General features: G+C 38.0%; 1 protein-coding gene across 1 annotated transcript in view; it reads left to right on the top strand.

Annotated features, from left to right (window-relative positions):
- IFT140 (intraflagellar transport 140) overlaps window positions 1-15352 on the top strand; it is an 87817-nt gene that overhangs the window by 18625 nt on the left and 53840 nt on the right. The window contains exons 9-17 of the mRNA XM_074158802.1: window positions 566-714; window positions 4032-4235; window positions 4593-4665; window positions 6137-6228; window positions 7088-7215; window positions 8779-8896; window positions 9336-9463; window positions 12018-12165; window positions 13762-13893. Of these exons, the coding sequence (XP_074014903.1) occupies window positions 566-714; window positions 4032-4235; window positions 4593-4665; window positions 6137-6228; window positions 7088-7215; window positions 8779-8896; window positions 9336-9463; window positions 12018-12165; window positions 13762-13893 (1172 nt within the window). The remainder of the gene's footprint in view (window positions 1-565; window positions 715-4031; window positions 4236-4592; window positions 4666-6136; window positions 6229-7087; window positions 7216-8778; window positions 8897-9335; window positions 9464-12017; window positions 12166-13761; window positions 13894-15352) is intronic.

Genomic DNA, 15352 nt, shown 5'->3' with positions numbered 1-15352 from the left:
ATTGTTGGATTCCCTTTGATGACACTGAATTGGTATAGGTTCTCCTGGAGCACACCTATTGCACTCCAGCATATTATGGGCATTCAGCCTACAAACCTGCACCTGAGCTAATGCAAAGTAGAACTCACCAAACACGTATAGCGTGGACATCAGGTCCTTCAAACTCGTTTTCTACAGAGCTACTCCTATGCATCATATTGTTTGCCAGTGTAGGCGTAGCCAGTGTCTGCTGGAATGGATTTCAATGGTGACTTGCCCATGGTGACTACAAAACCAGCTATTCATGATTTAAGTGAAATCATTGTCTGACACATTTAAAAGATAACTTAATCTGGTAGTTTAGAAAATGGGCCTTGCCAAGTGAAACTTCTCCCACTGTTTCTCCAGAAAGTTTCTCCACTTTAGGACTAGGATGCTGGTTTGCAGGAAGGCAGAGATGGGTGCTGCTAGAAGGCAGCTTCTCAGTGCCTTAAAACTAGAGCTATGCTGCCTGCTACTTTGCATAATGTGGGTTTGTTTTTCTAAAGCTAAAACATGAAATGCCTAAAAGGTTTGTGAATGGCAGGTCTCTTAGCAGCTGGTACTAACAAAGGGAGAATAGCGATGTGGAGGAAAGCAGCAGGATCCCATCAGAGCACACGGGCTTTGGAGGGCAAAGAGAAGTGGAAGCTCCAGGCACCTACAGATCTTGAAGGAAATGTCACTCAGATAAAGGTAAAACAGGAAAGAGTCTTCTTGCATGTTAGTAGGATCTCACAAACATTAGATTAATAAATTGTCTTTGTGAAATAGATGAGTGTGATTGCTATCATACCGATATGTGCGCCCGTGGAGACTTGTCCTCCTTCAGAAGGAGGAAAAAACATCAGGGTGAAGTAACTTTTAAAATTTAAATGGCCAAAAGTGTGACCTGTTTGTAGCTATTCTGCTACAGGCAAGCTTGAAATGCTCAGCAAGATCGACACACTGAAATACAAATGCCCCTCTCTGGGAGAATTAGCAGTCGTGGCATCCTTAAATCCAAACATCTGTCCATTATATGTCATATTGATAAACCCTTTGGATCCAGCACCCTGAAATTATTTTCTGGAAAAGATAGATTGTCAGAAACATTAAATTTACATAAGTTTTTTAAAATATCAAGCAATAAAATCTGACTAAATGCATTGTTTTATTTGTAAATAATTTTCTTCTTTTTAGTCCCTTTCTCTCACTTTCTACAACCAAATTTTATTTGGTGAGAAGATGTGCCGTCTAGAAGGGAATGCTATATTTTTACACACAAAATGTTTTCAGCTGCTTTTTTTGTCAGAAACTGTTTTTTGTTTGCTCTAACTCTTTTTATGTGGAATAGTGTCAGACTAGATGTGGATGATAAGTTTTCTCTTACAAATTTGTTAAAGGAGTGCTTTAAAACTTTTCTGCTATTTACAATATTTTTAATGTGAAAGGTTATGACAAAACATAGTATTGTAATATTTATTTTTTAACCCTTTGTCTGTTAGGTGTTAGGGTGCATAATTTTTATTTACTTGAAATACTTTCATTTGTCACATTAAGCTTAAACACTGTCATTGTCATAAACACTAGCGCTTTGATATATGCAAAAGAGAAATGCTGAGCATTACAATTGTAAATTTGAATTTAAAAAGTTTTACATTAACAAACAACTAGCTTTTTTGACCACCGCCATTCTGCTAAAAGGCAAAGCGTTTGCTTTTAGGTTCTCCAGCATTTTTTGATTTGTTTGTTTGTTATACCCTATTATTATTTTTTCTGGTTTTTTTGGTAGTTTCTGTTGATTTTTCTGTTGCTGTGCTTAATATCTGAGAAAAGTATGCATTATTTTTTATATATATGGTGCCTTACAAGGGAAAGAAATTTTATTTTTTCCTTTTATTCTGTTTTCATGTAAGAATAGAATGTATTTAAAAAGCAATGGCATTTGCTTGCTGTGGGTTGGTTTATAGCGAGAGTCTGTACCAGAGTCCTATTTACAAAATTAAAACATAAAAGTTGAGAACCCAAGTCTTTTGTTAAGATGCTTCAGTAACAAAAGGTCCAGGATATAGGAAGTAGTGTGTGCCATTAGTGTATCATATACCTGCTAGTAGGTTGAGGGAAGGGAAGAGATACAGGTGTTTGTCAGTTTGACCATTCAAGCATTTTCCAGATCACAGGATATGGAGCGCTCTCCAGAAATAGCACCTTGTTCCCAATGTTTGTTAGCATAAACAAAAGCATTGCCAAACAATTGTCAAAAATCACTGCATATCTCGTGCTATGAAGCCATCTTTAATTATGGAAATTCTAGATTATTTTTAATAGTAATCCTTGCATTCAAAAAATATTTTGTAAGATTTTAAAAATTGTTACATGAGGAATCTTTTGGTAATGCCTATAAAAGCCTTCTCCTATATTTCCATGAAAAACTCAGAGTAGAAAGCCATATACCATGGTGAGGTCAAAGGGCAGCAGTAATTTCATAGGACTCCTTGCCAACCTCAGCTTTTTTTCAACCTGCTAGGTTGGGGACTTCAGAAGAGCGGTGGTTGGGAAGTGCACTCTAGCTCATCTGTTGTGCAGCATAGGATCTAGTTATTTTAACCAAGTGCTATTAAAAGGAAAACCCCAAACTGTGTAAAATAACTTCATTTCTTAGATCACGCTCTTGAATAAAATGAAATTATTTCCAAACACAACTGTTTAAATCAGTGTTGTGGGAACGGTATAGCCACAGAGATATCAGTATGTTAGGAAAGTAATACAAAACTTCAAATACCTTTGAGGGAAGCAGCGACAGTAGAGACTCAGCGCATCCCTAGAGCTTATAGAGCTCATCAGTTGTGCAAGAACAGAGAAGTTCTTGGACTTTGAAGGGATTTTCTGGAGCTTTGAGAAACTTAATAATTTATCTAGCCCATGAAAGTATGTTTGTATGAATGGTCTCTGGTAGATTAAAAAAAACCCAACAGCAAACTACAAAAAGCCAAGCCCAAAGCCCTCTGCCTGTTCCCTGGCCCAGCCCGGAGGAGCCCAGGTGCTGGAGCTGTGCTGTGGGCTGTGCTCAGCCCGGAGCGCTGGTGCTGGCATGGGGTCCCACAGGAGGAACCCCGTGCATGGGTGCAGCTGCCAGGCTGGGGTCGGGATCACTTCAGGCTAATGGTGTGTGCGGAGTGTTTACAGGCAGTCAGCTGGTTGCCACAATGCTTCCTGAACAAAATCATCCTTTGGTAGGAGTAAACATCAACATTGTCAGTCATGCTTGTTTAACTGTGAATATAGAAAGAAAGAATGAAAACGTGAGCATTATTTTTCTCTTGAATAACAGAATTCATCAGCTGCATGTTAAAAACTGTGTCTTTGCAAGTCGTCTTAGAAACAGATCTTTCTCCTATCAAATTTTGTAAGGTATTTTCAGTTAATAATTGCTCTGTGCAGGTGCTCTTTTTCAATCTTAAAAGGAGAGAAAGATAACCTTCATAGGACTCATTGAAAAAGAGTTAGCTGGAACATGGAAATTCTCCCAGGAGAAGAGGAGAAGAGTACTTTTGGACCCCTTTATTTATGCATGTGATTTAACTAGGGAATTCGAAATGCATTGACTGAAAGGGCTGTCAAAACAGCCAAAAAGAATACGGTACTCAAAAAAGAAACTATGTGTGCAACTTGCTTTCAGAGATCACAGCGTTATCAAGTCCTCTAAATATGCAATCCTCTCTTGCAGTAGTAAATGTAAGATGGTGCAATAATATCTTAAGAAAGATGTGTGTTTAATTTAAAAAGCAGCTCCTCTACTTAGACTTAAGGGAGTCTGAGTAGCTAGGTAACAAGCATAATAATTGTTAACTGTAATAATTCCTAGTCATTGACTATAGTTGCATTTAGATAGCAGGACTTTGTATATGTATAAAAATATTTATTCTGTCTTACCCCTTGTCATCTGTCTTGGGACAGTGCTGTGACTGTTCAAGCTGATATTGTGTGTTGTGCTTTTTTTAAATTTTTTTTTATTTTCTCATTATGGGCAGTGGGGTTCCCGAAAAAACCTGCTGGCAGTGAACAACATCCACTCGGTGGTGATCCTCAGTGAGCAGGCCATGTCATTTCATTTTCATCAGCAAGTGGCCGTTGTACAGGTGTCTCCCAACCTGTTTAATGTGACCACCTTCAGCACAGGAACCACACACAGCCTTCGTGTTGATATGAATGTTAATGGAGTCTTCACTACTAAGGTTAATTGGATTTTTTCACTTATTTGCTTGATCATTTGCCTAGTTAGGTGTATGAAGACCAAACTTTCTAAGTCTTTAATATGACCCTTCTTTGATATTCAGTGTATTGTGCAATGGAAGTATTGTTATGATGGTAGCAATGATGCTGTGGTGGAGTTTTCAGATAGCACAGTGACTCAGTAATTCTCTAGGTGCTGACCAGAGAACTTTTGGGTTACCAAAAGGCTTCCAACCCAACATACAGAGGAACTAGTGAATGGTGGCTATTGTGTGGAAGGTCTTGCTGTGTTATTGCATGAATTCCTGTAAAAGAAACTGAATGTATATATTACTTTGCTTTTTTTTTGAATGGTTTAGGACGCTGTAGTATTCTGGAACGGGAAGCAAGTTACTGTCTTTGAGCGCTCAGGAGATACCTTCAGAAGTGCAGGTAGGACATAGAACACTGATCAGAGTTGCTATGGGTCTTTTCCTCCAAAGTTATATGTTCTCTTCATTCATGATAGCTGATGGACTGTAATCATAAGTGCAAAGTCATTAGTCATTAACACTAATTAGACTTTATATTCCCATTTGTAGAATAGAGAGATTAGGGTATAAAAATCATCAACAAAACCAGAATTCAAATGCCAACTCCTACATCTGTGCTTGATTCACTAAATACGCTGGGATATGATGTGTGGGTTAACCTCAGAAGATGTTGGTACTCCGGTATATGAGTAGCAGTGTGGCAACAGAGGTAAAACCAAAGGTGATGTGCATCTGTAGGCACAAAATTAAAATATATATCCTCTTAACCTCTGTTCAGCTACAGCCAATCCTGGAAGTACCTAAAGATTGAATGTGCTTCAGTTCCTAAGGCATTCAAGGGTGTTACTGGCCCTGACAAAACCAAGCATCTTGTTGCTGTTCCCCACAGATTAGATGTGTACCTGACTGTCACACCTAGACTGAAAGGTATCCTCAGAGCTAGCGTATCATACAGGGCCTCGCACAAAACATGGGATGAGGACAAGGTTGCTTCTTTTAAGTAAAGCATTCCGACACTTGATCAAGAACAGAATTTATTTTTCCTACTTTCATAGCCATAGCTCCTGTTGCTTTCTACAGATGATGGCTGTTGAAGGCTTTTCTATTTTGCTTTAGAGAAAGTGTAATCAGCATTACGTAGCACTTGCCTAGGAACTGGGAAGGAGTGGGTTTTAGCTGTCAGGAAAATCTGCTCCATAAATTGCTGTAGATAAAGGTTAGTCAAGTAAACTAGTTTTTTCTGTGATGAATTCTTCCTAAATATTTCTGCCTTGAGAAACAGGTTATGCAGAATTCCATCAATCCCACCCAAAATCTTGAGAGTTTAGGCTTTGTCTCTTAAGAACCATCAAGTGTTTCCTGAAAAATGGTTTATCTTGTCCTTATTTACTCACTTATTTCATAACTTACCCATGCTTAATCAATTTATTATTGCCACCAAGGTCCCAACAGTCTACAACACTCATGAAATTATTTGAGCCACACTGCTTTTCTGACAGATTCCTTTATTACTCTTCAGTCGTAGTTCGATGAAGGAAGGAGTGAGTTCTCTTAGCAGAACCTCACATTGCACTAGTCCTTTTCACTCCCCATATCAACTCTTCCCCTTTCTCTCCTGCTTGTTTTCGAGGGCAAAGGGTACAAGACACCTGTTTTCAGTAGGACTCTCAGCTTTTGGTTGTAGTGGCAGAATGGAAGAAGGCTGCAACACCAAGGAGTTTGGGAATCAGTTGAGAGTGAAGGATTGAAAAATAGATTTGGTGCAAGATAGTGGAAATTGAATGCTTTAAGTCAAAATTAATTTTTTTTTTTTTCCCTTTAAAAAAATCTGTTTATTGTAATGATGGCTTTATTGTGATTGATTGTTCCAGGCTCTTTTCTTTGTGACTCTCCAGTTCTGGCTGTGCACGGAGAAAATCTGTACACAGTTGAGCCGTATCGGGTCCAGGTCCGCACTTGGCAGGTGAGGGCTGATGAAACCATGAGGAGACAAGTCTGCTTTCTTGTTTTCAAAGATTGGTGTTACCCCAAAATTTAAGTGCGTGTTCTGTAAATCTACTAACTCTACCTTTGTCATAGAAAAAATATTTTGAGTATTTCAGCAGAAAGATCTCTGACATTTTGTGATCTTTAAGAAGTCTGTCACTTTAAATGCCACTGCACTGTAACTAATAAGTATTTATAAAAGAAAACAGAATTCTGTACAGGACAGACTTTAAGAGGACCAAATCTGCCTGCAGATTGAATATATATATGTATATTACTCCCAAGAAAATGAACATACTGAATATTCTTATAAGATAAGGAAAATACCCACTGCACATTCTGTGTGTTCCTGCAAAATCTCTTGCTTAACCTTTGCAACCTCTGCTAGTCCATGAGAATCAAAAAGAGAAATCTAATTATCAGAGTTCTATGATACATCATTTTATTTAAGAAATAAATATTGTATTCAAGAGTGGGTGGGATTTATCACAATAAGGACTGATTAAATTAATATATTTATTTTTGCAGCTGTATATTAAAGACCTTCAGGGACCTGTATTTCTGTATCCCTCTTAGTTGGAAAAAGCTGTATTATTAAAGAGGAAACTGTTGCAGAAGGATACGTCTAAATTTTTACTTTTTTGGAGGCTATACATCCAGTTTTCAATCTGAAACACGGATTGCTTTTGTAGAGATCATTTGTGTGTGTAGTCTCTCATTTTGCCGATCTGGATTTGGCTAACAGAAGTTCAGCAGTTAGTAACTTAACTTGATGACCAAGTCCCTTCTAGTTAGACCCTGAATACACAAACCTGGTGTTACATGTTTCTTCTCAGGGCACAGTGAAACAGCTGCTGCTGTTCTCTGAAGCAGAGGGGAATCCGTGCCTCCTGGATGTCTGTGGAAATTTCCTGGCTGTGGGAACTGATTTGGCTCACTTCAAAATTTTTGATCTCTCTCGCAGGTATTAATGAGCATTTTAAAAACATCTGTTTATAGTTGAGTGTATATTTTGTGAGGAGGGGGGGATCTTTAATTGATTTTGGTCTGATGAATCTTAAGACAATACATGCAGCCTATGTGAACTGAGGGCCTGTATCTAAAGCAAGGGAAGAGCCACAACATTATTGGAAAAATCATGGATAAGTAACAATAACAACAATAATTTTTAAAAGAGGACATTGTGAGGGATATTTGTGTGTATTTGAAAGTGGGTGGAGACTTTATGGAGGATTGAGACAAGGATGTCACATGTTTCTGCTGATAACTTGACCAAGACCATTAATCTCAGAAGAGTTGAAATAAAGAAGGAAAAAAAAAAAGCTAGGTCTCGTATCTCCTCATAAATCAACTAACTTGATTCAGTGAATCCGTGGAGGAAGTGAACCTAGAATTGTGGACACTCCATTTTCCCTCCTGTTTAGGTTAAGAGAGGGGTTTACTTCACTTGGTTCAAACTTCATTGGGTGTTCCCATACTGATGTGGGGTGGCATGAAAAAGATATGTGCCTGACATGATGTTCAGTTCAAAAATTTATCTGCTAAAGACAAATGTAATTTTGAAAACCTGAAGAACCTTGAGTGAAACAGATTCTGTTCTTCCTTCCATATTGGCACCAGAGGCAGAGGACCGCTAAAGTCTAGTTAGTTACCCACTTGGAAACTTGTTACCTGTGTTGAGATGGCACAAATTCTGCATGGGATGCAATTTGAAGGTTACTGGATTTACAAATATTGGATTATGATGTTTGATAGTGGAGAAAAAGTAACTAAACTCCTGCATGCTATGTTAAATTTTTGTGGCTAGTAATGAAGATACCTTCTCAAATGATGACAGTATAGCGCTCTTTAATTTCAAAGCTAGGATAGTTGGCTTAGAACCCCGAGAATGTTATTTTTACAGAATCAAAGATTTTTTTCATGGGATCATATTATGGGTCTAAATTACTGTCCCTTCTTTATGTCACATTCTTTTGATTCATGAGATTTGTCGTCTTTGTTGCTGAATGACTGCTGGGTTTGTATCTATACCAGCAGTAAGATTCTTTTGAGATAATAAAAAAAGCGGGTGTGTTGGTGTGTTAACTAGTAAGATGATATAAATACCACCCACCAATGACATGTCTTTACTTCTGCTCCATGGTGTGTTTTCCATACACAGAACTCTTATGTGACAGGCTGTATTCAACATTCATAGTACTGTTCAACTTACGTAGGAAAAACAGACCTCTAAATTCAAAATTCTGGGAGGATGTTCTTGCTGTATAGCCCTGTTCTGGGAGTCCTGTTGGAGCATAGAAGTTTACTCTTGCTGATTCATTGAGGAAAGAGTGTCTCATTAACTTCTTCCTGAAAGAAAGGCAGGTTGCAGCAATTCTCTGGAGAGAAAGCTGGAGTCTGGGGTGGTGGTGTCATAAGGTAGACATAGTTTGTTTTTAAGTCTTACCCATCATTTGAGAAATGTTTTGGCTAATGCGTATTGCCAGTTGCTTGCCACTATATGATGTAAGTTTATTCCTTTCCACAGAGAAGCAAAAGTGCACTGCAATAGCAAGAATTTCTCTGAGCTGTCTCCTGGCCTTGGAGGCATCGCATCTGTCAAGTGCAATGCTAATGGCAATAAAGTCAGTATCCTTATTAGCAAGGTGAGACAAAGCTCTTCTCTTACTGCCCTAGGACCTGACCATCAGTTACTAGACTGGTGCAGTTCAAGGTTCACTTCTCAGAAATAAACCTGCATGTCCTATGCAGCGTATTAGGTCTTGAAATGTCATGTCCAAGCATGTAACTAAACACCAAAATTAAGGTACGTTAAGGTTTTGTACATTTGGTGAGAAGAACAGCCTGGAAAAACAAGGAATATTTTAGTTACAAAAGCTAATGTGTAGCATTTCAAAGAAAGCAAGGGCTAACTTCATAGATTAGAAAAATAGCAAGAAATTTTCTGATATTGTTTTCAAAAAATGCGCTTGTGTGATTACCAGTGAATAAAACTGGGAGAGTGAATGAGATGAGATAAACATACCACCTGAACTTTACTTTTTGACTGCATGCTTCAGCAACTTTTGTTTTCCCTTTGTATAGGCAGATGGGAACATTGATTCCAAGATATGTTTCTATGATGTCGAAATGGACAAAGTTACACTCTTTGATTTCAAGGCTGAACAGGGAAATGGTAGAGAGAAGCTTTCTTCTGGACAAGGCATTGGCAAGTAAGAAGCTTTTATTTCGAGGAGTGTTACTTGTGGATTTAAGATAGGAACCTGCCCTATGAAGACAAGCAACACCTACTGGCATTCCTCTGTCTTTGTGTAGGAGCTTGTAAGAATTTAATTATTTTATTTCTAAAGAATTAATTAAAGCCAGTGCATTGTATGTCAATCTGCCTGTGTCTGTCTCTTCCATTACGTGAACTAGGGAGTGTCAAATGAAGGTATTGGAGAGCAAGCTCAAAATAAGCAGGAGGACATGGTTCTTCAGACAACATGCAGCTAAGGAACTTCTTGCCAGTTATGGCCGTTGAAGTAGAGATGTAGATGCGATGTAGAAGTTACAGGTGATGAAGGAAGGGGTTTTCTGAGATGAGGATGATTGTGTGTTGGCGGTGTATGTGTAGAGGTAGTATATGACTGGAATCAGGATTCTGATCTTAAAATAAAGAAAAAACTTGGCAAATCTTGGAAAGCTACTCTTCCAAGAAGAGTTTAAAAAGTAGGAACTGAAAAGAAGACATTCTGAAGGAATCCTAGGAAAAAAGGTTATTTTTAAAGTCCAATACAGGATAGATAAACACTAGTATAGATACACTATTTTGTATAGATAAACACTCATGATGTCTATTTAGAACTGACAGCTTTGTTTTCATATGAGCTGTTCTGTGGTAAATACATTAGAAATCCTAGTAATGAGGCAGCAAAATGCCGTGAACTAGGAATTCTCATGGAAGTACGGTGGAACGTTAGGGTACAATTTCCCATCTGATTTTACAATTATTTTTCTGGCTGTATTTTTCTTAAGAAAAATCAGCATTAGAATAGAAGGTGGTTTGCTCTTTTAGCAGTTATCTGCTGTAGATGTTACAAGTGAAAAAGGATTTACTCTCCTTATCAATGAAAAACAGAAGAAACTACCTAGCTCATTGAAAACCAAGTCCAGTGCAAATTTGAGGCCTTATGTCTTGGTCAGTTAGGCAAACAGTGTAATAATGAGTAGTGAGGAAGTTGTTTTCAAGTGTAGTATCTTGTGTAGCCCAACAGAGGCCACCACAAATTAGTAATACTATTTCACATATTTAAATGTTACATGGTGTCAGAGTGAATAAGCCATTTATCTGTGCTTCATTTTAAAGTATCTCGAACTTAGAATGAGTAAAATCACCAGAAAATAATAATAATCTATGCTTCTTCCCCTTCTCTCTCTTTCTTCTTCTGAAGCATAATCTAAACACTTCCAATTATTTTACACAAATGCTGTTTTTCAGTTTGTGAGTAATTTATTTTGAATGCAGTGGCATTGATAGGACATTGTGTATTCCTGCATCCCTTTGAATCTCTCCCTTAATTTGCCTTTCAGCCCTACTCTAATCCTCCCCACAAAGTCCACACTTCAGTGATGGCAGCAAATGAGAAAAATATTTTAATGATTTTTTTTTTCTCCTTTTTTTTTTTTTTTTTAAAAAAAAAGGCACCTATTTATATTCTGTGTATAGAAGAAGAATCCTAAGTCATTGCTAAAATAGTCTGATTCTGTATGTCTGGAGTCTTAACATGGCCGGCACTGAAGTAGTATTTAAATGCCCGAAGGAGGCAGTAAAATGTCTCTTACATAAACTTCTGCCAGAGAGTGGCTGTCCTAAGGCTGCAGGGGTTGTCATTGTGCTTAATGTGCTATTTCACAGTGCCTCGGAATTCTCCGTACACAGTAGGAAGGTCAAGCTCAGTTCCAAGGAAAGGGAATGAGCTAGGGCGTATCTAGAGACTGAAGTCCCCAAGCTGCACGTCAGGTTGAGCTTCAGCTCTGGAGTTTTCCTCAGCACACAGAACTTCAGCAGGTCAGAGCATCGATCACACTGCATGGCCAGGTCTCTTTGCTGAACTCTCAGTAGAGAGAGATCTGTTGCCTGAGAATATAAACTAATTTCTTATATTTTTTCCCCATCAGTTTAATCACAATTAGTTGTGATCTCTTACGACCACTGCTTAGCTGGATTTGAACGTGAGGTATATGTACTAGATACTCTCTCTTTACTGCTCATCTTACTGCACATCAGTGTTCTCATGCTGTCTTTAACCTGGCTGGGCATTTCTAGCAGTGCTGGCAATAAGCACCTTGGGGCAGGTTATGAAACCCATAAGCAGACAGGGCTGAGGTGGTCCTTATGTTACAGCACCTTCACCGGGAGCTGTCACTAAGGTAGATTGTTGAAGAATGTTCAAGTATCTCTGCAGGACATGTAACCTCAGTGGAGGCAGATTTTGGATGCCTATTTTATTTGTGGCAGTACCAGCTTTTTTCTATTGAAATACTATCTGTCCTATAGTCATGGTTAATGTATACAGAGCAAACTAAAAGTGCCATTGCCATGTATAAAGTGTCAAGAGGTAGGAAGATGCATATGGTTAATGTTACAATGCAGAGGTACTGGTATGGATAACTCATAGTCATCTGAAAATTATTGCTTGGTTAGTCCTTTATTTACATTCATGCACTTAACGGGCTGGAATTATTTTGCCTCCCTTCATACATTTTTTTCTTGTCTTTTTGTAGGTATGTTGTGGAGTATCCAAAGTTACACAGTCACATCCCTGCTTGCCATTTCTGGGACCAGAGTGAACCAAGACTTTTTGTATGTCAAGCAATTCTTGAAACAGGCCTACTGTCTCCAGACCAGAAGAAAAACCAAACTGAGAGCACAGTATGGCCTTTTTGTTTATTTGTTTTACCTTGCCTTACATGGAGTTCTCCCTGTCCAAGTAATAATCATTGGTCCTTTATTAAAGATGTGGGAGTAGGAAGTGTACATTATCTTGTACAAAAATGAGTAGTGAAGCTACGTGTTTGCTGTCTGTGGCCTCAGGCAATCACTGTATATTAGGTTTCTGTTTTAGCCCTAGCTTGCATACAGTAATGAAGAGGTAATTTCTTTATCTATGCTAGCATTTTGAGGATGATTATAATGCAAGCTTGTATCTGAACAAGTTTTTCAGGTGACATTAAGGGTGAATTGATAATCTAGAGGTTTGATATTTATTCTATTCTATTTATTTTATTTAAAAAAATGCACATTTTATATCTTGAATCTACTTTTAGCAGCAAGAATTAATTTGATAGAATAACAGGTATCCCAACGTTAAGGTGAACAGTGAAGTACACTCTTCCCACCTGGTTCTTACCATCTTCTGCTTTGCTGGACAGACATTGTATATCTTTGTGGTACTTCCCGAATTGCCTTTTACATTCTTTTTTACATTAGAAAAAAGATTTCATTTTTATTGATCAGAAATTATCTAATCAAAGATTTCTTTCATCAGACTAACAACTCTTCCTCGCTTCCTCTGCTAATGTGCTTGTAGCGGTCCTTATCATTTGGTGTGTACAGAACTGCCTGTATTTCATTATGAGTCCATTGGTTTGAAATGTTGGTGTAAAGTTTTCTCATTTGTGCATGCTTTTAGTTCAACCTTTTCCAATTAGAGATAGAAGGCTCTTTGTTTATTTTGTTGGTTGAAATGACTTCAGAAAAATCATGGGAAGATCAAAGTAGAAAGGAGGAATGGAATACTGTCTCAAAAGACCTTGGTGGGGTCTTCTAGCAAAGAGAAGAACACTTCAACCTAATATTCATAATGTAAACAAGCAAAAAATATTTGGCTTCTACATAAAATTGAAAAATAAAAAGATACAAAGCGAGTGCAATTTACTTCTTGGCCCTTATTTAACAGAACTTTTAACTGTGTGCTTATCCTTTAAGAAAAGAGATGTCTGATTGACTTTTGTTGGAAGTAAATCCTTCATTTTGACTTGAGTCAGGTCAACATTTAAGCTGTTACAGAAACTATTTTTAAATGGCTGGTATATCCATGGGAACTTAAAGCAGTCAGTGAGCTGCTGAAATTATAATAGAAATAACACAGTATTTAAAAAGAAAATTTGTTGAAAACAATTGGGAGTATTTCTTTGACCTTAGTCAGATCTGTCAGAGAGACTTCTAGAGTAGCAGTCTGTGGCCAGGGACTTCCCTCTTTATGGTCAGTGAAGTTGGTTCCTGGAACGCGGAGGTGGAGGTCCCTCTGCAGTAGGAACAGGGGCTATAACATGGGTTGAGTCGTTGGCTACTTGCTACAGGGGGCAAGCCTGCAGTGTTGCCCTCTCCAGCAGGTGTGCGCATGTCAGTGTATATGTCATGTTATTTTCAAGAGAAGGTTCTGCCAAGTGAATATGGAAAATAAAAGCAAAACGAAGGAGGATACTACAGCATAAAACCAAAACAATGCTTTGCTTCCTTTTCCAGACGGATGTTTGGATTATATCATTCTTCAGTACTGAAGAGTATGGCCTTTTGCTTCAGGATAGCTTTCCATTACCTTCATCCTACCAGGTTCTTCTGGGCATAGAGGTGCCACATTATTACTTCGCAAAAAAGGTGAGGAGATCTTTCACAATTCCTTCCCTTCACACAAGTTCAGACTTTTCACTGTGGAGGCATCAAATTTAACTAAATCGAGTCTGGGGGAGTAAAGCAACTCCAGTGGCAGTTGCTGCATCACACGTAGAAATGACATAATTCTAATGCGGGTGTACTTGGCAGTATTGTAGAAATTTGTACTGAATTAGCTTTTCATGGATATTGCAAAGTGGATGAGACATACAAGCGTAGGAGACACAGTAATTACCAGGGAATGCAACTGAAAAAAGGATTTGAAAAAAATTCTGCTTTATGTAATCCCCATGCCTATTGCAAATAAGGGGTGCATGTGTCGACTTTGCACAGGCCATGAGAGGGGACATTTCCTACTAGCTTCAGCAGAAGCAACCTATTTCCTTGTTGGAATGGAGCTTAATCCCCACAGAATATCAGAGAGCAAGAATACTCATTTTGCACTATCACCAAATGCCTACATGCTACAAAGACAGGAATGCATACTTTAACTTCTTACGCTTCAACATGAATCCAAAATTGTCTGCCTCGTAGGTAAATAATGCCATGCGTGACTCCATGGATACTGGAAAAAGCTTATTACCTGCAGATTGGTTTTCTGATTAAGCTCTGACCTAAGTTTCTTCATGCCTGTTAAGATGATAATTTCTACTGCTCCCTTCTTGTAGGGGGAGCTTAACAGAGTCTGTTTATTCTACCAAGGCATTTATTTTTGTGAAATCTGCAGGAACTTAATATTAATGAGACTTCTAATCCTCTAAATCTTCTGAGTAAGACAGACCAATGTGATCACGTAAATCTAATTTCATATAGTTTAGGAGCAGTGTTAAACAGGAAGAATGTATCTAGCTGTTTCTCTACTAATTTATTTATATTCAGAGCAGGATTTTGCAATTTAGTCCCCTTGCAAAGAACTGACTGTTGTCACTCTCCCTGTGCAGATCTAGCTTTTAGAGATTTTACTTTCCTTTTTCCCTTAATTTGAAAGGTCAAAGGTGATCTGCAGTTTCTAATATTTCTTTTAACACTTCCCCCCATCATCTCTTATGCTATTTTACTTTGATATTACGTCTCTTTTTCTTTTTTTTTTTTTTTTTTGTTAACTCTGGGTGGATTATTGCTGCCATTAGTTGTATTTTTGGAGGGGATGTGTCTATAAACCTGTAAGTATCTGCATTGTTTTGCTCTTCTTCCTTCATTCTCTGCTTTTCTCTCTTCTGTTTCCATTTTCTTTCCTCAGTAGGTTACTGTATCTTAGTGACTAAATTACTTGTTATAGAATAATTAATTTTGGAAACATGATTTAGTGTATTAACAGAGTCTGCCTTAAATACAGTAAATCAAGTTGATGCAACAAGTCCGTTTTGACCAAGTTTCATCCCAGGGTTTCTCCTTATTCATTATAATGTCTTTTCTGTCTGAATCCAGAAATTCTGCAGATTTT

This window comes from Numenius arquata, chromosome 14 (genome assembly GCF_964106895.1).
Source record: "Numenius arquata chromosome 14, bNumArq3.hap1.1, whole genome shotgun sequence".
NCBI lineage: Eukaryota > Metazoa > Chordata > Aves > Charadriiformes > Scolopacidae > Numenius > Numenius arquata.
This window is presented reverse-complemented; position numbering and strand designations above follow the sequence as displayed.